Genomic DNA, 26,221 nt, shown 5'->3' on the forward strand with positions numbered 1-26,221 from the left:
TGTCATTACCCATAAGCTGCTGCACACACACTGTGTGATACACGCACAGGCAGGCAGAATTACCATAAACTTTTCAAAATACAGGCTCATAGATATTTAAAACGTTTTTATATCTATGCTTAGGCCTATATGCATTGGCAGCAAAAATGTTCCTTTTTCATTTCTAGTTGCTCTGTGCCATATGCCTAGAATTATTATGGCCTTGAAAAAAAAATTAAAATGGGAAAACAATTTTTTTAATTAAAGTCTATTTTGTTTAGTTTTGAAGGCAGGGGTTAGGCAGTAAAGTTAATTACTGTTTTAGTTTCAGTTTCCTCACACCTCAAATTTTAATTATCTTTCAGTAAACTATTTCATTTTCAAGTCACGTTTTAATCTTAGTTTAATGCTCGGAGGGTGTCAGTAAATTTTGAACAGGCAAAAGTGCAGCATACCCAATCTGGACGGCTGGACCCACCCACTCCCATCGGAACATGACTGCAGGAAGCTACGAAGCCGGCTGTGGTGAGAATATATCATTCATTTTTTTATGCAAGCAAACTATTAACGACTTTATTCACCGCGGGTATTTACTGTTTTTTTATAGACTGCATCGGTGGTGGACTGCGAGTAAACAGAAACTAGTTAAATCAGGTTATTTAGGTTTTTGTGCGGTAAGAGTTAGCAAGCTACAGTGGCTTTTTGGCTAACGTTTAAGGTAGCGTTAGCTTAAATTCGCTCACTGTTGAAGTGTTTTGGAGTTAACGGACGTTACAGCAAAGCAGACCGCTAAAGACCGTGATATGTGATCTGTTCCTTACAGTTGGCAGGCAGTTAGCTGGTGTTTAGAGCTAGCTACCTGGCTAATCTGACAGATCCGAGGATTGTCATTGAAACACACCGGATGTCCTGCCTGTGTGCTCATTGGACGGAGGAGCCACGCTGAACCTTCCTATTGGACGATGCTCCTGGTGGTTTTTGTTTACTAGTGAGGCCCCCGCAAGTGCACCCAGACGGTAGATTAATACTTTAGGGTATCAGTAGGATTATGATGACCCCTCTAATGAATAACAACCACATGAAACCTCCTCCTCATCATTCTGTTTATTCTCTCTCTGTGTCTCTCTCACACCGTTCCCATCATCTCATTTGCCCCTAATTCCCTCCTTTTGTCTGCCTCCCTTCTCCCCAGTCGTAGGGTTGAGGATGTGGCTTCTGTGGGTCCTGCTGCTGTCCTTGCTGTCTGTAGTGTCCGGGGCTGCGGACTCCAAGGCCGTCACCACCACCCTCACTACCAAATGGGCCTCTACTCCTCTGCTGCTGGAGGCCAGGTACAGTACAGCACAGCACACAAACCTTTAGACCACATTACACCTGATGTTACATTGTCAATGCAGATCTAGGCTATATCCAGAGGGGCTGTAGGGTGGTTGGAGGGACTGTCCTCCAGCTGAAGGACCTGGGTTGGCAAACATCTGCCTCACTGAAGTGTCCTTGAGCAAGACACTGAAAACATTAAAGCTCCAGGGCTGCTGTTCTGTCGCTGACCCTCTGGGCTCTGACTTCTCTGGATTGAGGAAAGCAAAAAGAGAATTTCCCCAGGGAGATTAATTTTGTATCACATTGTTATAATTATCATTATATATGGCACCAAGCCACGTCTATCAGACTCACTATCGTCATCAGGTTAATTTATATGTACGGGGAATTTGTCCTTGATGTTAAATACACTTAGTGTTAAGGGCTGGAAACTGAGTGTCCTAAGCCACCTGTGAATGAAGTAAGTACTAAGTATAGATTCTATACAGTCCCCACTGTGCTATATGGACCTAATTAATAATCTCTTTATTTGAATGTGATCTTGGCTCTCCGGGTCCGGGTCCCTAGCTGATAAGCTGCCTGAATCTCTTTTAACATTCACATCAGGGTTTTTGCCTTGCTAGTTGACTGAACCATAGCTTTTAACATCACATACATGCTGTATATATGTAATAATGTTTATGTAATACATGCACTTCTTATGCAACAGTTTTCATTTTGTGTTTACAACTGTTTTTAAATATTGTTTGGTGCTCTATCTATATCAAAGCTTGATACAGCTTCTATCTGGGACTGGGATTTGATTATTCTGAGTAAAAGGTTTAATCCTTTACACCTTGGGTTGACACTCTTTTTCTCTTCTCTCCCTCTGCCACCTTCATCTTCCTCAGTGAGTTCCTGGCAGAGGAGAGCCAGGAGAAGTTCTGGGACTTTGTGGAGGCCAATCAGAACATAGAAGGAGAGCATGATGGTAAAGCTGGTTCAGCCACTCTGTCTGCACTGGTTTTCATTTTCAGTCTCTGTGCTGCGAGCAGCTGAATTGATGATGTGTATGCAAGCTTCTTGGCAGTGATGGTAGCGTCAGTGGTTTGGCAAGATACTGATGCAAGCAGTTACATGATATGGTAGAGCTGAAATTTCACCAACCATATTTTTGTGTGTGTACGTGTGTCTAGGTGTGTGTCTGTCTGTGTTCGAACAGTTAAACACTAACTGCTGTGATAGAGTTACTCCTCGAAGCATGGTTAAACAATTGAAGGGAGGGAGAGGAAACTAGTTTTCCGATATCGGAGAACCCACTGGGGACACATTTCTTATTACTTCTAAGTGTGTGTGTGTGTGTCTTTTCCCCATGCAGACACAGACCAGGCCTACTATGACCTGATTGTGAAGAGAGCCAGTGCCTTGCTCAGCTCCGTCCAGCTTAACATGCTCAAGTTCGCCCTCTCTCTGCGAGCCTACTCCGCCACAGTACACTCCCTCCAACAGGTACCAGGAGGATGACTTGATTTTGTGTGTGTGTGCATGTATGTGTGTGTGTGGGAGGCCATATCCCTGCGAGTGTGTTTGTATATGTGTGAATCATCCCGCTGCTCTTAATTTTTTTAGATTGCATCCAATGAGCCTCCTCCCTCTGGCTGCTCTGCCTTCTTCAGCGTCCATGGAGAGAAGACGTGTGATACAGAAAGCTTGGCGGCACTGCTGGAAACAGCGCCTGAAAGGTAAATACAGACACAAACAAGTCAGGCGTAAGAGTGGTATATCATTCAAATATTGGTTGGTGTTTGGATTGATCAATGTAAGCAAAATTAATTGCCCCTCTGTTCGCCACCCTCCCTGCTCCGATCCCTCTGTCTCTGTTTCAGGGCTAAGCCCTACGTTTTCAAAGGCGATCACAAGTTCCCAGGCTCAAATCCTGACGCTCCTGTTGTCATCCTGTATGCTGAGATTGGAAAACCGGAATTCCAGAGGCTTCACCAAGTCATATTAGCCAAAGCCGACAAAGGCCTGGTGACTTACGTGCTCCGCCATTACCTGGCTGTAAGTGTTTCTCACACTCAAAGAGAGAATCACACAAGAATAAGAATAACTTTAATTAATGAATATAATTGAAATTCAGGAATTTGTCATATTCACAGTTTCACACTTTCAGAGTTCATAATGACACACCTGGTACAAGGACAACAGGACTTCCCATACAGTGTAATGGGATAGCTCAAGACAAACTAGGGACAATAGACTATACATATCACATAGTTACATTCAACATTAAATATTTTATGGTTATGTATGTTAGAGCAGCTTGGCATACAATGTGGTTGAAGAGGGAAGTGTATTGAGTGACCATTGGTTCAGTGTAACATAAGGAAGTTATACTGGACAGAATGAGATACATGTAATAAAATATGAGCAATGGAAAATCTATATTCCTGAGGCAGAAACTGTTATACGCTAAGACCGCCATTATGCATTAGAGTAGCATTTGTCTTAAATGCACATTGTACCTGGATAGGATTTATCTGTTTCGCTATTTGCACTTGGGATTTAAAATGCCAATGCACATAAAAGATGCATATTGATGTAAAAACAACTGTACATACATCTAATGAAGATTGGAAACTTATTTACCTAAAGCACCTATGTAGTGTAGCTTGGAAAAATCAGATTCCAGTTCTTCTTGGATGTTTTTAGTCTTGAGCCTTAACTAGACTAATTCAAATTCAAATTCAAATTACTTTATTTTCCGTGAGGAACTTCGTTTGTGCAGTGTACAGACAAGACAAATACGACAACCACAAAACAATCATGACTCAGTCATCAACATAATAGGTAGTCCTTGTAAAATACTAAAAGAAACTAAATAAAATACACAGTACTACTAAGAATAAAATGCACACTACTACTACAGTCCTAGGGGCAGTAGTGGTGCAATAATAATAGTCAGTTAGTTTCCCTGCAGGGGATATCGGCGTGCAGAGGGCATGAGGTTGTAGTGGGTGTGGAGTGTGTGTGTGGTGTCTAAATCATGAAATGTGAACACTGAGGAAAAAGCACATGGATGCTCAGTCGTCCTTCACTGGATAAGAAAGGGCAAAAAAATCTGCTGTTTTTTAAAACCAGATTTAATGGATCCTCATTTTCACCTGGCATGAAGAATGCATCTCCAACGTCCACACTCAAGTTGAAGTTGGTTCACTTCTTCCCTAACATGCAAATATGCTTGATAAGTTTTCCTTGCAATTATACTAAATTATTCTTACCATCTGTCTCTTCAGCATGAAATCTTGGGCACTAGAGAGGTTGCAACACTTAACGCTGTTTTTCTTTTACTTCAAAACAGAGGGGGCAATTAGGGGGCAATTAGTGTCTTCAACAGTTAGCAAGCAACAGCTGGTCCTCCGTACTTCAAAGCTGTCAAACTAGTCAGCAAGCACATGTGTTTGTTGTTTGTCTTCTGCAAGTGAGAATCATTTTTCACGGCAGAGATGAAGATGAATACAAATAACAAGTTAATACAGTCCGTTACACAACAACAGTGGCCACTTGGGCGGAAATTTATTTCTGCTTACTTAGTTGTATATGGATTGGAAACATTGTTAAATTTGCCGTCAGTGCTGCTACAATGAAATTATTTCGACTGCTGAATTGCCCTCCATCTACAGTGCCTCTTGGGTGCGTTTACACATGCATTCAAGCTCTGTCTGAACACAATCTGGATCCCTCTCATCTGTTTACAACGCGCTCTCTCTCTCTCCCACCAGAATCCAAGCAGTAAGAAGGTGTATCTGTCTGGATATGGAGTGGAGCTGGCCATCAAAAACCAGGAGTACAAGGCAAAGGACGACACACAAGTCCAAGGTACACAAACAAACACACACACTGCTGATACACACATACCCAACATCGTGTAAACCCAGAGGAGTCCTGATATGAATAATGAGTTAATTGATTGCGGTTTCAGGGGCGGAGGTGAACGCTACGGTGATAGGAGAGAACGATCCAGTGGACGAGGTCCAGGGATTCCTTTTTGGCAAACTGAAGTGAGTGATGGTGTCAGCCTGTGATAAATATTCAGGACCTGGATAACCTCCAACTAGCTGCATCATGCTCAAACTGCCAAGCCTCACTTTATCCCCCTTTTTTCCCTCTCCAATTTCCTCTGTCTGAGCACTGACCTGGACCATTTCTCCCTGATAAATCAACCTGAAAATAAACAAATCAATCAATGAGCCTGACAAATCTATTTGTTTCTCTCTTTCTCTCTCACCCTCTGGCTATCTTTGTTTCTCTCTCTCTCTCTCTCTCTCTCTCTCTCTCTCTCTCTCTCTGTGTCTCTGTCTCTGTCTCTCACTCTCTCACCAGGACTCTCTACCCAGAGCTGAAGGAACAGTTGAAGGAGCTGAGGAAACACTTGGTGGAAAGCACCAATGAAATGGCACCTCTCAAAGTCTGGCAAATGCAAGGTGGGTCTTCCGCCAACTCATGTTCTCATCTCCTCTTTTCTCAATCAATACATTTTTTTCTGTCCTACTCCGCTCTCTACTTTAAACATGACTGGCAGTATAGATTCAAACAGGCCATCCAGGTACTCACGGGGGACAATTGCTACCAGTCTCTCTTTACGCCTGTTGGCATTACAAAAGTTAGTCATTCTTACACTTAACAGACTGTTGTCAGCAGAGTCGGACAAATATTGACATACCTAAAACCACAACAGGCTAACAAAAATAATTAGATGGCGTGCAAACCTCTGCCAATGCTAAACAATTCTCCAACTTGCTGTTGCACCCAAAGACAATCATTCCTATCGCTTAAATCTGATTTTTTTGACCCTGCAAACAAACCTTCAATCAAGTGTCTATCTCTGTTAGTTTTGTAGTTAAGGCTAAAAACCGATAATCGTCTACTGGCATAAATCCCAGATTCAGATCACCGCCAAAATCTAATCGATTGTTCTGTGGCCCAAGGCCTGTCTGTCTACCAGATACCATGGAAATCCATTCATAAGTTTCTGAGATGGCCTGCTGACATACAGACTAACTAACTAACTAACGGGTGAAAACATAACCTCCTTGTCAAAGGTAAAAGTGGATATTTGATTTACTTCACTGCCGATCTAAATGTTCGTGGTACAGATGAGATTCTACAATCAGGGCTCAAGTGTGTTCGGACTTTTATTCCCTTGTAGGGGAAAAGGATTGAAAATAGTTGGATTTATGCAGTGATGATACATGCATACATTTAAATTAATGTTGGCTTGTGTTGCTTTAATGATGAAAACATTCCATCAGTGAATCAAAGTTGCAAAGAAAGTTTTTGTTCTAATACTATGATCAATGACGGCGGCTGATCAATGTCTTCTGGATACGTTTGAGCCATAAGATCCTTGAGTAGAACTCTGCAGCTACATCAATGCATTATGGATTAGGATTACATCATCTTTTTAAGTATTTATTTGAACACACTTTCATATACTTGCTTCATGTAATGTTTTTGATTTTACCCACTTTTTAGTCTAATTTCTTATGTTTTTCTTTTTAATTTTTAACCACTTTTTCTTTTGAGCGCGTTTTTTTTAATCTCCTTTTTATCTTTTTTTACTATTCATGGTTCGTATACCCTTTTGTAAAGCATTTTGTCAACTCTGCTTTTAAAGTTTCGTATAAATACAGATTATTTTTATGTTTATTATTATTATTATTATTATTATTATTATTGTTAGGTGTGGTCAGGGCGTGAGCATGAAGCTGTTTTGATTGTGGTGAAGAGAGGATTGAAGGGAATTAGTTGAGCTCGACTGTCCTGCGGGCGTCTTATCTTTATCTTCTACCCCACTGGGTCTCATTAGCTCTGCCTGTTTACAAAGAGAGCAAGACCTCCAGGGGCTAATAATCACACTCGCTACAACTCCATTACAGAGCCACTCGCTGCATAGAAATAATCTGGACTACACCAACAACTGCACTCTTTCTCTCCATGCAAATAAAAGCTATATCATATTTTCTCACATTTTTCAACTTGAGAATACAGTATGTCTCCATCAGGGAGAAGAAGAGTTTTTATGTCCCGCCACCTTGGTGCACGGTGCGGGACATTATGTCATCATGGCGCCGTCTGTGTGTAGACGGAAACTTTATACTAACACCACAGGTTCCCCCTGTAGAGGAGATGATATGATTAGATTTTGGAGCACCTTGCCGCATAAATTTGTGTATTAATGAGGAAAAAACAGATTTTTCTTGAAACTACTATAACACCTTAATCTTTTAAGATACAGAGGTCATAGTAATACCACCCATGTGAAGACAATATTTGCTAATTAATGCATTAATTCGCTTAATTAATGACCTAAGTAGCATACCTGGTGATGCTTAATATATCATGGTGATTATAGGCAGCTCCAGTGCCTCTTGTTTCTCATTTCTTTCTTTTTCTTATGATCATTTTTTTGGCATTTTCACCTTTTTATAAGATATTTCAAACTGGAGAGAGACAGGAATGACATGCAACAAAGGCCCTTGGGCCAAATTCAGGCCCAGCATGATGCTTTTACATGGTACGCACCTTAGACCGCTGAGCCAGCAGGACGTCCGTTCCTCATTTCTGTTAAACGTCATGGGCTGATAATTTGTGCCTTTGGGCGTGCGTTCTTTTTGAGTTTATCCACAGCACAGACTACAGCGAATTCCAATACTGGTGTTAGCTTGTCAAAACTCTTTTTCATTTTGTCTTTCTCTGCACATTCTCTTGAGTGCACCCTGTTATTTATGCCCCTTGTGTCCACCCATCTCTTCCCCACCTTCCTCCCCCCACCCCCCCACCCATCCTCCCACCCCCACCCCCACCCTTTCTCTTATAGATCTAAGTTTCCAGACAGCAGCTCGTATCCTCACTGCTCCTCCTGTCGATGCTCTCAACGTCATGAAGGACCTCAGTCAGAACTTCCCCACTAAAGCTAGGTATAGAATACACACATACACACACACACACACACACACACACACACACACACACACACACACACTAAAAGGAGCTATGAAGATACTACACTGCATATTGATCAGTCTGCAGTCTTACAGTTCAGTCTGCCCTGTCCCCCACAGGTCCATCACTAAAACAGTGGTCAACTCTGAGATCCGCAAAGAGATCGGGGAGAACCAGAAGGTAAGAAGAATCCGTCCGTCCTTTCATCTCTTATTCCCCCATCCCTCTTTCCATCTCTTATTCCCCCATCCCTCCTTCCATCCTTCCTCCCAAACAACCTTCAGCCACCAGCGAGGAAAACAGCAGACAGATTAGCATCCAGTGTAAACCCCCGGACTCTGAAGGACAGCTTTTTCCCTGTAGGCGGTTTGATTTCTTCATCCCTCTCAACTAGTCTCTCTTCCGTTCCTCTGTCTCTCATCTTTATCACACATGCAAGGATTTTTTTCCCCCTAGCTGCTGACTGTGATGTCTAGTGGACAACCTAGTTTCAGCACGCAGCTGTTTACCAATATAATCCAATAAAGGAGAAAAAGGGAAAACAGATACAACCAACCGCAACCTCTCAGTCTCTCAGCCGTCTTCGGGGAAATATCACAAAATGAGGACTGGCCTTCCTGCTTTTTTGTTTTGTTCCTTTCACTTTTATTACGTGATGAATTGTAAACAACATCTGGTTTGAAAAGAGTTTAGCTTCCAACAATGTGTTTGGCTTTTCCCCGCTAATGGAAAAGGCAATCACTCCTTTTTTTTGTTGTCATATGTTTTTCCTTTTCCCTCTTCCCCACCCCGGCCCCTCCCTCTCGCAAAGCTGTGCATGCATTATCTTTGTGTACAGACAGGAGTTTGGATTGGAGGGTGGGGGGGTGCGGGGAGAGGGAGGAGGGGGGAGGAGGGGAGGGGGGGCAGCAAACGTCGTAATTACTGAATCGGTGATTCATTCGGCAGGCTCAGTGAGTCCTGCAGCGAGAAATGATTATTGATTGAAGTAGTTTGGACACACGCACTCGCACGCACTCGCACGCACTCGCACCGATATTTTCTCTCTCTCTGTCTGACACACACACACACAGAGAGTGTTTAAGTAGGATGAACAATATTTGTGTTAATCATGTCTTGTTGTAATTGCAGTGTCTGGAGTATGATTAATCTGATGTCTTTGTCTTTCTGTAATGAGATTTGACTGTGCCAAACGACTCTGAGCTTTCCTTTGCCTGTATAGACACACAAACACGCGCGGAACTTCTCACAGCCACACATGCATTACAGACACACACACACACTCACACATGCTTGCCCTTTCTCTATTAATTAGATTTGTTTAGTGTGAAGTGTGATTGCTCTAAACAGACTGACTTTAAACAGAGCTGTCAGTGCTCGTTTGGAGCCGTCGACTTCCCTCATTACGGCTCTGTGTTGACTGTTGCCTCTAGTTCTTACAATGCCGTCGACTACGCGACGACGCGCTTTGACGTTACGCGCTGCAGCCCGGCGGTCTGCTCAGCGGGAATCGAATGAGGAGTTTAAGGGTTTGAAGTGAACAGGACGTTTAGTCGTGTTGACTCGCCTCGTTTCTCTCTGTAGTTCTTCAAAGGAACTCTGGGGCTGCAGCCCGGGGATTCAGCCTTGTTCATCAATGGGCTGCACATAGATCTGGATACACAGGATATCTTCAGGTACACACACACACACACACACACACACATGCAAACAGACATCATCTCTCAGTCAGCACATATTATTTACAAGTGCATTTACATATTCCACATATTTGGCGGCCAGTACAGGCTATTTATACACACACATAATCATACACCATTATCATATATTAGCATATATTATCATTCAGTTGGTATGTAAGTATGCATCTCTCCCACTCTTAATTCCCACACGTAATCAGACATTTACATTGAGTCATGCATTAATTCTCTTTCACACTGGTTCTAACACACACACACACACACACACACACACACTTGAGCCTATAATCAAACATTTATATTCAATCATGTTCATTTTCTCACACTCTGGTTCTGATATACACACACACACACACTCTCTCACACACACATGCAGCCTATGATCAAACATTCATATATAGTCATATTTTAATTCCCTCTCACACTCTGATTCTGATACAGACACACACACACACACACTTGCGAACACACTTACAGCCTGTAAACATTTACATAGAGGCATACGTTGATACTTTCTCACACTGTGGTTCTCGCATGTAGACAGACACACACAGTCCATAATCACGTGTTTACATTCAGTCATGCTCACATGTAGAGAGACACACATACACACACACACACACTCACCTCCCTGTCCCTCGCCGCCTGCAGTGTGTTTGAGGTGCTGCGCAGCGAGGCGAGGGTGATGGAGGGCCTGCGCTCCCTGCAGATCGAGACGCCGTACATCCACGACATCCTGAAGCTCAACGTCCAGCCCTCGGACTCCGACTACGCCGTCGACATCCGCAACCCCGCCATCAACGTGAGAAATCACACATACACGCACACACACACACAACCTGACCCTGTCCCAACAAATGACCGCATCCTGAAGTGTACCAGCCATTTTGCTGATGAAAAAGAACAGTAAACCAACGGTCAAACTAGTCTCTGCTCTGTGTGTTATGTAAATGTCATCATGAATCTAGGACTCAATGAACCCGTGTAAAACATATTCACTAGTTTCTGAAATACATGAGGCTCGGTTGGAGAGTAAGAATGCTTTTCTTAATCCCTGAGGAGCTTACTTTTTTGGCTGTGACTTTTTCATTCACCAGCAGTCAAATGTAATTTCTTGGTGCCATTGGTATGCTGTTGAGGCCCAGGCTGCTCTTTCAACCATCTTTCAACCATTTCCTCTCCGCTTTCCTTTCCTCTGTAGTGGATTAATAACTTGGAGACGGACCATAGGTACAGCTCATGGCCCTACAACGTGCAGGAGCTGCTCAGGCCGACCTTCCCCGGAGTCATCAGGCAGATCCGCAAGAACTTCCACAATCTGGTGCGTCCACGCCTAATTAATCAACACCTTGTGAATTTAAATGGGTCCGAATCCTTGTGGAAAATAGTAACAACTTTGTGTGTGTGCGTGTGCTTGTGCTTGCGTGTGTGTGTGTGTGTGTGTGTGTGTGTGTGTGTGTGTGTTTTCCAGGTGATCATTCTGGACCCAACCCAGGAGAACTCTGCTGAGCTGCTGAGTGTTGCAGAGATGTTTTACACTAACAACATCCCACTGAGGTTTGTGTGTGTGTGTGTGTGTGTGTGTGTGTGTGTGTGTATGTGTATGATTGTGTGTGTTGTCTCAGTCATCAGGGATGTGGTGGACTGTAATTGAGGGTAAACTTGCCTAAACTCTATTTACCCACCTTATTTGTGAAATAGTTTGCTCACAAGGTAAAATATGATAAATTCTTAATATATTGTACATTAAAGTATTATCAGACTAATTTAAGTTACATGAATATAGGATTATTTCTAGAGGTATTTATTATTATTTCAGCAAGTAATATCATTTGTTTTATGATTTATATTGGTTATTTATATTGAGCTCATACTTAACCCAACTTTTTACTTATTTAAAACTACATCGGCCAGTGCAGAATGATGTATACGTTGCTCTATACATTTTGTTTTGTTGGTAATTTTTGCAGCATATTGCAGGTTTACAGTTAAGACACTTGCTGAATTAAAATTCTCAGTAACTCTGCTCTTACTATGAAATTCAGGGAAATTAAAAAACAAACTGCAACACAATTGCAGCCCATCGGGAAATAGTCAAGTTAAAATCCATTTTCATTTAGGAGTTTTGTCAGGCAGGTTATGGGAGACCTTTGATACCTCCGTGCCCGTGGCATCTCGGGATGGTCAGTTTGTTTGAATACTGATTAAGCAGACCATATGTGCTCTGCATTTTAATTATGCGCTATATTTATAGTGAGAGTCAGAGTCCAAGCGGTTGTAGAAACTTAGTGTGTGTGTTTTTAGGATAGGGTTGGTGTTTGTGGTGTCAGACGGAGACGACATAGACGGGATGCAGGATGCAGGCGTGGCGCTGGTCCGCGCCTACAACTACATCTGTGACGAGGTGGACAGCCAGAGCGCCTTCGAGGCCGTCATCGCGGTGAGTCAACCTTTCACAAACATTGAGATGAGGACCGACTCCCAGTATAACTCCAGTTTATCCTGATGAGAACAGAATTAACAGTGTGGAGAGTCTTTATTGTCGTGTGATAAAATAATACGGATGAGTTTGACACCAGTGACTCTGAAGCTAATTGAGTAGATAAGCAGAGATCCCTAAATTTTCTCTCTCCCCCATCTTTTTCCTTCTTTTGTGTTCATTCCTTCTCCCTCCTGCTCTCCCCGCCTCCCTCCAGATGTTTAGCCGTGTGCCTATCGGTGGACAGCTGAGTGTTGGGGACGTGGTGAAGGTGCTGGAGAAGAGGTTTCCCTACGTGGAGGTCAGCAGCATCCTGGGAGCCGACTCCAGCTACGACAGCAACAGAAAGGTGAGGGGGGGGACAGAGCGTGGCGTCGCTGTGCCCTGATACAGGCTTAGACCAGTTTGGTGGAATAAACTATTTCTCTTTGGATATGAAACCATACTTCATGTCTCCTCCTCCAGGAAGGGCGGGGTTACTATGAGCAGACGGGGGTCGGCCCGCTGCCTGTGGTCATGTACAACGGCATGCCCTACCAGCGAGAACAGCTGGACCCGGATGAGCTGGAGACCGTCACCATGCACAAGATCCTGGAGACCACCTCCTTCTACCAGAGAGCCGTCTACCTGGTGAGTTAGTGCACACACACACACACACACACGCACACTGGCACCCACACATACTTTGATATAGAGTCCCTGGCAGCAGCAGTGGGGCAGTGAGCTTAAGTGGGTTTTTATTGGTGTCATCATAGTCTCACATTATTGTTTCATCATGGCTTAACATAGAGGGTCAATAAAGACCCATAATCAGCAGCTAATAGACTTTTGCTTCATAATTCATCATTAATGCAAAATCAATGTTTTATTGCAGATGAGTCATCAGCAAAGACAAAAAAAACTAACTTCAGCCTTTTTACTTTTTACTACTGACTGCATGTATGCCTGTGCAGACACAGTTACATACACCTTGGCTCTGCATCTAATTCTTCTAGTTATCAACTTGACATGCATAAATACTGTAACAGGTAATTTCAACACATTCTAGCTGGGGTTACACTTCCCATAAAGCACCGTTGGCAATGTTTTATTGGTTGCCATACCAGTTCTAGTGGTGAACAGGGCGTTAGTTGGTGATCTCTCTTGTTTTCTCCTATTTTATTTTATTCCTAACTGCTTAGAAGCACACAAGCACAAGCATCCAGTAACTGTTGTGTAAACGCCATAATACCTGGCCGTTCTTTACTGTGATTACGGGGATGAAGGTGGCACAGCCCAGTACCGTCTGCATCACGGTCGTACCCACAATTGCAGTAAAGAACGGCCTTTTGGGAATTATTGCGATAACATCCTGATCCTGTATGCGTGGCTCCTAGGGCGAGCTGGCCACAGATCACGACGTTGTGGACTTCATCATGAACCAGCCCAACGTTGTTCCTCGCATCAACTCCAGGGTGCTGTCCACCAGCAGAACGTACCTGGACCTGTCCGATACCAGTGAGTACATGTTCACACACACATACTTGCAGTAACCTCTACATCTTGGCAATCCAACCGTTAGCGTTGTTTGCCCACACACACACACACACACACACCACACACACTCTCCTGTTCACCCTGCTTCTCGTCCTCTCCGCAGACAACCACTTTGTAGACGATTACGCTCGCTTCCTGGCTCTGGACACCAAGGAGAAGAGCACCGCTGTGGCCAACAGCATGAACTACATGACCAAGAAGGGTAAGTGTGCAGGACAGACTCGTGATATCTGTTCAGTGCTCAGATGAAAAGCAAACATTGAATGGAAAAGAGTGTGTAGTTTCAATCGATCAGTGTGTCTAGAGTGAGGATGATTCAGTCGCTCTCAAGCCTAAATACTCCCTCTGTGTATTTCTCCTTTCTGCCCTTCTCTTGTTTTTTCCTCCTCTTTCTCCTTTTTTTCTTCTCTTTCTTTAATTTCCCGGTGTCAGGGATGACCGCCACCAATAGGCATGGTAATCTTTCCCTCCTTTTCCACCACGTTTTTTCCCCTTTCTTCCTCCTCTCTCTCTTTCGTCTGCTTTGTGTGAATTACTTGGCTGGCAGTGTTTTGATGCATTTGTGAATCCACCACCACTCTTCCACCTGTGTTGCGTTTCTCACAGGACACAAATGACTAACTAAGCATGTGATGATTGTGTTTTAGGGTGTGAAGTGTGAGTGGTAAAACACAGTTTGCTTAACTGCATGACAGTCCATTCTACCATTTGTCCCAGCTGCATGGAGAATGAGATGTTGGAAGTTTGATTTACTGTTTAGAAAAGGACAAAGCTGTAAAGGCTCTGATACACAGGCACGATTTGGGGCAGAGAATAGCAAGAATACACAGGCAAGAATGAGGCAAAAAGTACAACTGACTTATTTATGAAATACTGCTTTTGTTCCTTACAGCCCACTATGCTATCCACATGGATTTTTGTCTCATTTACCAAAATGCATCCCTGCTGAAGGCAATGTGGCCCATCTCCTTCGCCTCCAATAGCCGCCTGTGTGACATAACCTTAATATTTAATGTTGTTTAAAGCCTGTCTTTCTTTCTCTGTGGTTGTCAGATGACGGCTACATCCGTCCTGTGACCTTCTGGGTGGTGGGAGACTTCGACCAGCCCTCTGGACGCCAGCTCCTCTACCACGCCATCCGACACATGGTACGAAACACCCATACTGTACCATCTCATATAGTAGAATACTAGTGAGACTGTGTTACAGTGTAGGTGGATAATGGATGATACTGGAAAAGACACTGGACACATGAAGTGGAATGGTTATACCATACCACCTTACTGATAGAATGTTTTTTTTAATCTAGGCTTGACTGTATATTACAGATTAAACATGCAGTTTAAGGGCATCCTGGTGTCTCATTAGGTAATTTATAGATTATCCACATAACATACATGGTATATGCCTTTACCGCACCACTTCACACACTTCTTATCCAACACATGAAAGGTAGGTCACAGTAGCTTATCACAGCGCTGGGTGCTTTGGCCTACATGTTTCTACACAGTCATATCTACTCAGTCATACCTCACCATAGCCACTAGGTGGCAAAATATGTTGAGGTACATTTAGAGAATGCAAAAACATCCCTGGAAAGTTAATTTCTGTTGCTTTTATAGTTTGTCTGTCACCAGTGGATTTGGCAGGAGCAGCTGTTCTGTTATTCTCTCTTAGTCTCAAAGCAATAACAAATCCCCTCTGACCAAACTTCACCTGCTGTACAACAGAAAACCAGCAACAACGTTCGACTGGGGATGATCAGCAACCCATCAGCGAGTCCGTCTGCCGAGACGAGCCGCGTGGCGCGGGCCATCTGGGCTGCCATGCAGACGCAGACCGCCAACAACGCCAAGAACTTCATCACCAAGATGGCCAAGGAAGACACGGCCGCGGCCCTGGAGAGGGGAGCCGACGTCGGAGAGTTCGCTGTCGGGGTGAGGGGGGGGGGGGGGGGTGGAGAACTTCACTTATCTGAAAGACAGACATCAGAACTGACCACTGAACCAAATGACCTGTGATTTCAATGTATTTCCAGTCATATTAATTCACATTTTCTGTAAGGATAATGACAAATAACCATTCCCAAGGGTTTTGGATCAGCACAGTATCCTAAGTTAATGGGTATGGGATCACAAACATTCAACACGTGTTCCCTCTGATTTCATTACTGCTGCAACAGTTCAGTATTGTCATGTTTGCTTCAGTTGTTGTAGTTGAAACATTGAATTTCTCATTTTTTCCCACAAGCCATCTCATTACATACCTATACCCCTCCTCCTTTGTCCTTTCATTTTCCCCTCTTATCCACTGCCTATAAATTGCCTATCTTTCCCTCAGGGTATGGATGTGTCATTGTTCAAGAGTGCGTATGAAGGTCCCAAATTTGACTTCCTGCTCTCCCACGCTGCCTACTGTCGTGATGTGCTCAAGCTGAAGAAAGGACAGAGAGCAGTCATCAGCAATGGAAGAGTGAGTCACACACACACACACACATTTCCTATTCTTTATATATAACCGTAAACTTAGAATATGGATACATCTCGGGCAAATATAGTTTGTATTTACCAGTAAATCTATACATTTATCATTTTCCCACACTTACATAACATAGAGATCAGCGCTGCTCTCCCCTTGCTTACAGATCATAGGTCCACTGGAGGAGGAGGAGGTCTTTAACCAGGATGACTTCCTCCTTTTGGAGAGCATCATCCTGAAGACTTCAGGGGAGCGAATCAAAAGCAAGGTCCAACAGTTTGGAGTTGAGGAGGACAGGTATTTCACATGGCTGTTTCTTCACAGCTTCTTCACAGAGTAACATTTTCAGATCGTGCGTTATGCGTATTGTGTAATATTGTGTGAGTTAACGCCTGATTTCTCTTAGGGCCAGTGACCTTGTGATGAAGGTCGACGCTCTGCTGTCTTCTCAGCCCAAAGGAGAGGCCAGGGTGGAATATGGCTTCGCTGACGACCGCTACAGGTAGGACAACACAGTTTTAATAATTACACTTAAACAAATCAAAGGATTTGATTATTACTGTAATGGATGATAATAAATGATCAGTTCATCTCCAGGGATAGATCTTATTTGCACTGTATGTAGCTGTATTTTTCAACGTGTAATTTCTTCTCCCTGTCTCTTATTCTTCTTATAACCTTCAACTTATACTCAAAATATAGCTACATCTTGGGCAAACATGAATAGTTTGCATTTTCTGCCATTTGTCCCTTTTTAAAAGTGAAAATAAATACTTTAACACAATGATTTGGTGATGTCAGTGCATCCTCTTTGCAGCCAGTAACATACATGAAACTCTTACAACATGCTGTTTTACATTTGCTTGGTCACTGATTGGCTGGTTTTTGGCAGTGCTGTGAAGATCCGCCCTACAGAGGGAGATGTGTACTTTGATGTGGTTGCCGTGGTGGATCCCGTCACCAGGGATGCACAGAAACTAGCTCCCCTCCTATTGGTAGGTTGAATGAGGTCCCTCGCTGGATTGGTTGATGCATTTTTTTTTTATTCCCTGGACTATTGTCCTTTTGTTTACCTCTCCTTGACCTTCGCTGTATCTTATTTCTAACCCCTCTTCCTTGTCCTCTCTACTCTCTGCTCTCCTCACCCTCAGGTTCTGAAGCAGCTGGTAAATGTCAACTTGCGGATCTTCATGAACTGCCAGTCCAAACTCTCTGACATGCCTCTCAAGAGGTGAGCCATTGGTTTCACTACAGTGGAGTGAATACACAACCCATACATCTCTACCTATACACCAACAAGCCTACCCCATATGTCCACTACCTTATTCTCTCTGTCTGTGTAGATTCATTTCAGTCATCCAGGCAGTAATATGTCCAACAAGAAAATAGAAACAAAATCCCCAGGACTCTTCATTTTAAGTCCATTGGATTTTGTTTTTATTAAAAAATGAAGAGTTCTCTTCATTTTAAGTCCAGTGGATTTTCTTTTTTATATTTTGTTGGACTTATTCTCTCTGCTTTCTCTCACTCTCACCTCTCAACATACTTCTTTCTAGATTTGAATCCTTCAAAGTGGCATGGTACTAACTCAGGGTTAGGGCATCAATTCCTACCTGGGCTACACATATGAAAAACGTATACTTCCCTGGCACTTTATGCTGCTTCGTTTAAAGGCATCATCCACCAAATGGCATGATATGATGAACATACCTTTATAAAATCCAGCAAAATGCGCTTTTCTTCCGGGAATAATGAAAGTCTAACTGGTAGTTGTTTGTGTTTTTAATGCGTTTCCTCTGTTCTCTTCTAGTTTTTACCGCTATGTGTTGGAGCCGGAGGTGGCGTTCCAGACGGACGGTAGCTTCTCTCCCGGCCCCTTGGCCAAGTTTTTGGACATGCCTCAGTCTCCCCTCTTCACCCTCAACCTCAACACACCGGAGAGCTGGATGGTGGAGTCTGTTCGCACACGCTACGACCTGGACAACATCTACCTGGAGGAGGTGCGACACTTTCTGTGTGTGTGTGTGGGTCTGTGTCGTCTGTGTGCAAGTTTGTGAATAGACTTGGCTGCGTTTTCTCTTTTTCCAGTCATGCAGGATTGATAGTGTTAGTATAGTGTGTGTAGTCGTAACTGCACACTCAAGGCCCAGGACTGTGGATTCAATACATGTATTGAAGTTTTGATGACTTTCTTTCAGCCTCCAGCACCTTTTGACCTAGAGTATATGCTGTGCACAAAGCCTTATCTTTTTTTTTTCTTCTTTTTCTATCATGGTTAAAAAGTGTGTTTATGTGTTTCAAGGTGGTTTTCATTTATCTTTTTTAACCCATTCCCAGTAGTTCAATCTGTTTTCTCCTACCTGAAGTTGATGAGCACTCTATCCTGCTTTCTAAACTCCAGGTTAATGCTGAGTTCTCCAAAAGCAAAAGCAGTTTTAAATATTGCTCTAACGGTCGTCTGTGTGTCATCAGGCAGTTTTTATTAAATCCTTTTTTCCTCTGCTGGTTTCAGGTGGAGAATGTGGTAGCAGCAGAGTATGAGTTGGAGCACCTGCTTTTGGAAGGCCACTGTTTCGATGTAAGTACTGGCCAGCCCCCTCGTGGCCTCCAGTTCACCCTGGGAACCGCCTCCGAGCCAGTCATAGTGGACACCATCGTCATGGCAAACCTGGTAGGTCGTTTCTTCAATCTCTGAATTATGAACTCCAGCCCTCTCAGCATGCTGTTTTTAATTTGTAGTATAATACCGTAGATTCTCCAAAGTTTAACCTCGACAAACTTCTCCACCCATTGCAGCTAGTTAATATTTAGCTTATTCCTTTGTTAATTTGTGGATTTCTCTTTGTTCTCTTTGTAACAAATAGTATAAATCCCCTGTGTTCTGCTCTGTAGGGTTACTTCCAGTTGAAGGCCAACCCAGGAGCTTGGATGCTGAAGCTGAGGAAGGGACGCTCTGACGAAATCTACAAGATCTACAGGTGAGAAAAGAGTTTGTTCCAAAGGCAGCATTGTATCACAAAGGTCAGATCTCTAGTTAGTTTTTAAATATATGTTTTAGACCCTGCTCTTACCCTTGGATCTGCACGCTAATAGTTAATTTTCTGTTTTGTTCTTTATTCTTTCACACTGTTTTTTTCAGCCACGATGGTACAGACTCCCCAGCAGACTCCGATGATATTATTGTGGTGCTGAACAACTTCAAGAGCAGGATCATTAAAGTCAAGGTTGGTTTGCCTGCAATAAAGTGATGATAACAGGAAAGCAGTGGTAGGAATGTCATATCTCCGTCACCACAGTTGGTTGTTTTAATTCGCCCCGTTTTGTTAACCAAATGAATTAAACCAAACTACAGTTCCAAGACTCATAATTATTGTCAAGTCTTTTCCTCATGTGCCATGTTTGACCAAATTCATACTAGAAGGGTTGCAAAATGGCTGTAGAATGAAGAACAGATGAGAATTATATTTTCAGTGGTAGAAACAAGTCTTTAATTTTTCAAGTCAACTCTAGATAAATCACATCTCCAGCACTTTTCTTATTGGTCAGTCAGCTAACTGATTTAAATGTGTTTGTTGATCAGGTCCAGAAGAAACCAGACAAGTTTAATGAGGAGCTGCTGAGCGATGGGATCCAGGAGAATGACTCCAGTTTCTGGGAATCTCTGACCAGGTGGGGCTTTGGTTCAGCCTGCCTGCTTCTGGTTTCCTATACATGCATATAGAGATGTGGGACTGAAGTGAAAAAATAAATTAATTAATGAGGAAAAAACATGGCATACACACTCCATCATGACATTAGCCATGCCAACTCTTAAAACACTGTAAAATGGTGATAACACTTTTGTAATGCCAGTACATATAAACAAAGACGAGACAAAAAGGTGTTTAAGTCACATTCTGTCTTTATTAGTTGCTGAAACGATTAGTTGATTAATTGATTAGTCGATTGACAGAAAAATAATCGATTATAATTTTGATAATCGATAAATCGTTTTCAAGTAAAAATACCAAACATTTGCTTGTTACAGCTTCACAAATGCTAAGATTTGCTTGCTTTTCTCTGTTTCATATCATTATGAAATGAACACTCTGGTCAGACTAAGCAATTTTAAGACGTCACTTTGGATTCTGGTAACTTGTGATGGGCATTTGTCATAATTTAGACTTTTTATAGACCAAATGATTAAGCGAAAAATATCAATCAATAGATTCATTGAAAATTAAAAGGTGTAGCTGCAGCCTTAGTCTTTATATTTCTTTCTTTTTATATTTCTCTATCATTTCATCAGGCATCTATCAGCCATTCACCATATCAGTCTTCTTTCTTTCCCTCTTTCTTTCCCTCTTTCTTTCTTTCAGAGGGTTCACAGGCGGAGTGAAGACCGACGAGCCGAAGCAGGAGAAGGACGATGTGATCAACATCTTCTCCTTGGCCTCGGGGCATCTGTACGAGAGGTTCCTCAGGTGAGCGTCAGCGCTGCGACCGGGACGCCCCGAGAAACAGGGAGAGTGTCGTTTCCCATTAGAAAGCAGCTGGAGTTGTGTTTCTGAAGTACTTGGGGAGGAAAAAAAGAAAAAATGACATCGCTAGTTTGTGTTGTGCACAGTGACTCGTCCTTTTTGAGTTTCTGTTCCTTTGTGTTCCCAACGCTGCTGACACCCGGGGTCTTTGTTCTCGTTCCCTCTCAGGATCATGATGCTGTCAGTTCTGAAGAACACCAGAACTCCCGTCAAGTTCTGGTTCCTCAAGAACTACCTGTCCCCGACTTTCAAGGTAGGCACTTTCCGCTGGCGTTTGCGTTGAAACAGTTGTCATCTCGACTTCGATGTGGTTTTCACCGACTGGTTTGGCTTTTCCCTGTTTGTGTGTGACATTATCTTCAAACAAGAGTTCTGGAAACCAGGGCAATATATACGCAACAAGGATGAGATTTTTATTCTCTTTGTAACAAATAGAATAAATCCTCTGATATGCTTCAAGACTTTTTTTTTTGAACACACCATTCCTATTCATCTTTTTGTCATTCCTGTTTTCTTACTTTCTTTTCATTTTCCGCTTTTTGGTGTTGTCTTCATCATATCCTTGATGCAGATGTCATTGTGTATCAGTGTTTCCTGTAGTTTTTTTTTTTTTTTTTGTAGATGTGAGAGGTCTGCAGTTAAAGGATGGCTCTTATTTGGATATTTACATCATGATATATGGACACTTGTGCTGTCTGTGATCTGTCCAAAATAACAATCCCAGCTGTAACTGTAACTGCATCTAAATTAATGCAAAGACAACCCTGTTTTGTTATGCACACACACTCACAGGCCTGTTTGTATGTGTCCGTCCTGCAGGAGTTCATCCCTCACATGGCGCAGGAGTACGGCTTCCAGTATGAGCTGGTCCAGTATAAATGGCCTCGCTGGTTACACCAACAGACGGAGAAGCAGAGGATCATCTGGGGCTACAAGATCCTCTTCCTGGACGTGCTCTTCCCCCTCGCTGTCGACAAGTTCCTGTTTGTGGATGCAGACCAGGTTGGCACGCAAACACACACACACACACACACTCAAATTATCACTCATCCTGCCACTGTCCAAATATATGTGCTTCTCTATACATCCTTCTCTCAAGTTGAATGGGGAACTGTTTGAAACTGTTAGGGGCAATAGTGCCTGTGGCTGGGATAGGATTTCCTACCTGGAGCAAAATCAATTTGCATAACTCAGCTGGCTTTAAGGTTAAAAATACGGAAAATACGGTGCTGGTTATAATTGCCAGACTTCCTAAGCAGATCTGTAAAGTCTTAAAAAGTATGATAAATGAATTCAGATTGTTTACAGTTTGGGATTAATTCCAAGTTTGGGAATTGCACAAATATTATGGAAAAGTTTGGAAAAATATTGTTCAGTCGCGATACACACATTAAATGTTCTTTTTGTTTTTTTTAAATTAATCTGTCTATTGTTTTTACTGGTTGTGAAGCACTTTGAAAACTTGTATTAAGAAAGGTGCTACATAAATAAAATTATTGTTATTATAGACCCACATGTCACATATTGGGATAGTTTTGTTGGGAATAATGAAGTCTGAAGTGTGTCCCATGTAGTTTGTTCTTCCTCTACCTCTCTCAGTCTCTCACTCATTCACTCTCCCTCCTCCTCCTCCTCCTCCTCCTCCTCCTCCTCTCCTCCTCCTCCTCCTCTCCTCCAGATTGTGCGGACGGACCTGAAGGAGCTGCGTGACTTCGACCTGGAGGGAGCTCCGTATGGATACACCCCGTTCTGTGAGAGCAGGAGGGAGATGGACGGCTATCGCTTCTGGAAGTCGGGCTACTGGGCGAGCCACCTCGCCGGCCGCAAGTACCACATCAGGTACCTGAACCTCCAGCTGGTCCGTTCTGAATTGTAACGCCTCGAGTCGGTCCCGTCTCGACAGCACTTTAAAAGTCTATCGCCGTCTCACACGCGTACACAAGACACGCTTTTTCTCTCTCTTTCCCACTGCATTTTTCATACGTTCATACATTTTTCATACGTTGCCATCGTTTACCCTCTGCAGCGCCCTGTACGTGGTCGACCTGAAGAAGTTCCGCAAGATCGCAGCAGGAGACCGGCTCAGAGGACAGTACCAGGGGCTCAGCCAGGACCCCAACAGCCTGTCCAACCTCGACCAGGTCTGTGACCGTTGGACGTGATTTTGGGATCTGATTCCTAAAATCAGATTTTATGAGATCAGATTGTTGTATGTTCACACTTGGCCTGAAAACAGCTGTTATGTGTCTCCTGTGGCTGTATGTATTTAAATCTTTCTCTTCTCTCCATCTATTTACATGGCTTGTATGCACATTGTGGCTGGATTGCAATGTAGAGTTCCGATCACAATGCAAACTTGACATCCTCCATATCTTGATTTTGACAATAGGAACAAATTCAGTTTTTTATGTGCATCCAGACCTGACGCATAATGGCTGGTTTGATTGGATGATAAGTCGCATTCAAAATGGCAGGTGTAACCACAGCCACCGTCTCCTTTCAAGTTTGATTGATAAAATCTGTGTAACAGTTTCCGTCTCCTCCTCCCTCATTGGTCTCGATGTTTGTGTCTCTCTCCAGGATCTGCCCAACAACATGATCCACCAGGTGCCCATCAAGTCTCTGCCTCAGGAGTGGCTGTGGTGCGAGACCTGGTGTGACGACAGCTCCAAGAAGAAGGCCAAGACTATAGACCTGGTACTAACAAATCTGTCTGTGTGTGTGTGTGTGTGTAGACATCAGGGATGAGATCAGGACAACATGCATGAAAAAAAGACGAGAAAAAATAGCAGGATAACAGGAATCTCCATTAGAAAGGAATAGGATTTGGGTGTCCAAGGAAATTTGCATCCCTGATGAATGTGTTACAGTAGAATAAACTTCAAAACGGAGATCATCTAAAATTACAAGCAACCAAAAATGGAGTCCAAAATGCTTAGTTGAATATTCCTATCACCATAGAATGATTATTTAAAGCTGCACTAGGCAAGATTTATATGCAGTAATACAGCCGTCTTGTCAGCTTAAATCACAAAGTGGAGCTGCAACAGAGAAGAGCGTCCCATCCCCGCTAATTGAGACACTATAGATTCGCCTTATTGAAATTCTGGTGTCGGATATTGTCACTTCTACACCAACGGGAAGTGATTAATCAAAACTCAACAGCGAAATACAAACTGAAGCGTGAAGTGCTCGAAAAAGAGTTGAGGAGTGACAGAATGATTTTTTTTTTTTTTTGACTGCCTGTAAAAAAAAAAATCATAGTTTATTTGATCCTTCCTCCTCATTTTTTCTCTCCCTCTTTCCCCCCGATCTCCATAGTGTAACAACCCCATGACCAAGGAGCCCAAGCTGCAGGCGGCGGTGAGGATCGTGGCAGAGTGGACCGACTACGACCAGGAGATCAAACGGCTGCAGACCAGAGTCCAGGAGAGAGCGGCAGAAGACCACACAGCGCAGCAGCAAGACACAGGTACTGAACACACACCGACGTACAGTAGGCAGGTGCAGTGAATGAACGTACGCTTATATAGAAACGAGATGTACAAAACTTCACGTGTCTGAACCCGCTCTCACCTCCCCTTCTCTCCCTTGTTGTCTCCCTCTGAACACTAACCATGTCCTGCTGATTGATGAGCCGGAAAATAAACAAATCAATCAACTTGACAAATCTGTTTCTCCCTCTCTCTTTTGTCTCTCTCCCTCCGTCTCTCTCTGCGTCTCTGCCTCGCTCTCTCAGATGTTCACACAGAGTTGTGAGGATCCAGCGGAGGCTGTGATGAGGCGGTGAATTGGACTCTGTTTAAAGAGTCCGCTTCGTGGAGAGACTCCATGGCTGACTGCTGAAAGGCTGACCACAAACCAGTCCAGAGTGGTTGAAACATTCTTTTTTTTTTCTGTTCTCTTTTATACAGTGTGAAGGGGCGTTAGAGTGGTCAGGCGTGAAGGCGGTTTAAGAGTTTTGTGTGTGTGTGTGTGTGTGTGTGTGTGTGTGTGTGGGCAGTGAGAATGTATTTGTGAAACAAATCATGAATATGAGTTCTTTCCTCTCTGATTTTTCCCCCCTGTAATACATTTTGGTCTGTGTAAGTTTGCACTGATTGGAAGTCCTGTTTTTGGCTGCGGCTCAAAGCACAAAAGGGGATGAATCCATTTGATTATGATCCTTCTGGAGAAAGCCTCACCGCTGGTTAACTTTGGCCTAATTATGTGACAAACCAACCATCTGTCAGCAGGAAGGTCGAGGTCACCTCAACTCAAACCACTTCCACTCACTTATTGAGATGAAAACAAATGCTAGGCTTTCCTCTGGTTAGGTAAAGGTTGTAGTTGACAGTTGTATAGTTTACACAGGGTTCCTACTTAGGTCTGGAAATTCATTGGAAATCAAATTTGCTCAGTTTCTGTTCTTAAAATGTGTGAGAATTGCTGTAAGAGTATGGAAAAAATAATGTTGCGTCCAAATACACATAGGATATTGCATATTTTATGCAGTTGTAGACCCATTCACAGATTGATATTTGTTGTGAAGAATCATCTCCAGCTATAGAGACGGCATGGAGTGTTGTACCACTATCATACCAGACACTGAGCAACAAATAAAGGGAATAAGTACGACGGTTTGAGGTGGAAAATGTGTAGAACACTGTTTAGATCTGTTTACAATAATTACACTCATGGACTGGTTTTTAATGTGTACATTAAACAAACAAAAAACGGGCAGGCTCGATCGAATCCCCAGTTTCCTGTGGAAAGTGGATATCACAGTGTAACTCTCAGGGAAAGATAGTTCAGGCTATATGGACGCAACATGAATCTGAAGAACGGGCCGCTTCTATTTAATTCAATCATATACTGTACATTTTCCGCTCTGTGTTTAGGGAAGGGCGGTCATGAGATCAGACCTTGGTCCCAAACAAAAATCAGATTTTCTGTTCAGTAATAAAAAAGAAATATCCAAGGATTTGTCATGATCATCTAACTACTCTGTATCTCTTTGTTTTGGCTACCTGTACTGTTAGCTGTCATATTTCTTTGTTAAATAAATTCCCCAAAATTAAATACCCAATTCCGCGTGTGTCAGCTTTTACATGTATGTAAAGACATTTCTACTCATGATAGTATAGTGTTTGGCTTAAGATAAGTAGTTTCTCTGGTCTGTACACATCTATATACTGAGTGTGTTGCTGCTGCTGCACATATCCTCCAGGAACCTTCCAGAAGAA

The 26,221-nt window shown here is 43.0% G+C and overlaps 2 protein-coding genes across 2 annotated transcripts in view; one reads left to right on the top strand and one right to left on the bottom strand.

The window, feature by feature from the left end:
• The window catches only part of LOC139924781 (transformer-2 protein homolog beta-like), a 319,694-nt gene that overhangs the window by 274,596 nt on the left and 18,877 nt on the right, over nucleotides 1-26,221 (bottom strand). The window lies entirely within an intron of this gene.
• uggt1 (UDP-glucose glycoprotein glucosyltransferase 1) lies at nucleotides 477-26,057 on the top strand. The gene is made up of 40 exons (XM_071915966.2): nucleotides 477-504; nucleotides 1,172-1,310; nucleotides 2,190-2,269; nucleotides 2,657-2,787; nucleotides 2,908-3,020; nucleotides 3,165-3,339; nucleotides 5,061-5,157; nucleotides 5,261-5,339; nucleotides 5,662-5,762; nucleotides 8,159-8,258; nucleotides 8,403-8,463; nucleotides 9,868-9,959; nucleotides 10,635-10,785; nucleotides 11,185-11,304; nucleotides 11,455-11,540; nucleotides 12,288-12,423; nucleotides 12,680-12,811; nucleotides 12,928-13,092; nucleotides 13,839-13,959; nucleotides 14,102-14,200; nucleotides 15,052-15,146; nucleotides 15,729-15,935; nucleotides 16,339-16,470; nucleotides 16,643-16,773; nucleotides 16,883-16,978; nucleotides 17,369-17,471; nucleotides 17,628-17,707; nucleotides 18,287-18,476; nucleotides 18,989-19,147; nucleotides 19,369-19,454; nucleotides 19,616-19,700; nucleotides 20,057-20,145; nucleotides 20,835-20,939; nucleotides 21,165-21,249; nucleotides 21,816-21,998; nucleotides 22,675-22,835; nucleotides 23,023-23,137; nucleotides 23,577-23,693; nucleotides 24,318-24,468; nucleotides 24,736-26,057. Exons 2-40 carry the CDS (start codon nucleotides 1,186-1,188, stop codon nucleotides 24,753-24,755), a joined length of 4,554 nt encoding a protein of 1,517 aa, XP_071772067.1. The 5' UTR covers nucleotides 477-504; nucleotides 1,172-1,185; the 3' UTR covers nucleotides 24,756-26,057.

This window comes from Centroberyx gerrardi, chromosome 17, assembly GCF_048128805.1.
Source record: "Centroberyx gerrardi isolate f3 chromosome 17, fCenGer3.hap1.cur.20231027, whole genome shotgun sequence".
In the NCBI taxonomy this organism is placed as follows: domain Eukaryota; kingdom Metazoa; phylum Chordata; class Actinopteri; order Beryciformes; family Berycidae; genus Centroberyx; species Centroberyx gerrardi.

Excerpts from the sequence above, each read along its gene's own strand:
- uggt1 (XM_071915966.2), top strand. The coding sequence starts at position 1,186 with ATGTGGCTTCTGTGGGTCCTGCTGCTGTCCTTGCTGTCTGTAGTGTCC. Across the intron at positions 9,960-10,634 it reads GATACACAGGATATCTTCAG|TGTGTTTGAGGTGCTGCGCA; the intron begins GTACACACACAC and ends CGCCGCCTGCAG. Across the intron at positions 18,477-18,988 it reads ACAACATCTACCTGGAGGAG|GTGGAGAATGTGGTAGCAGC; the intron begins GTGCGACACTTT and ends TGCTGGTTTCAG.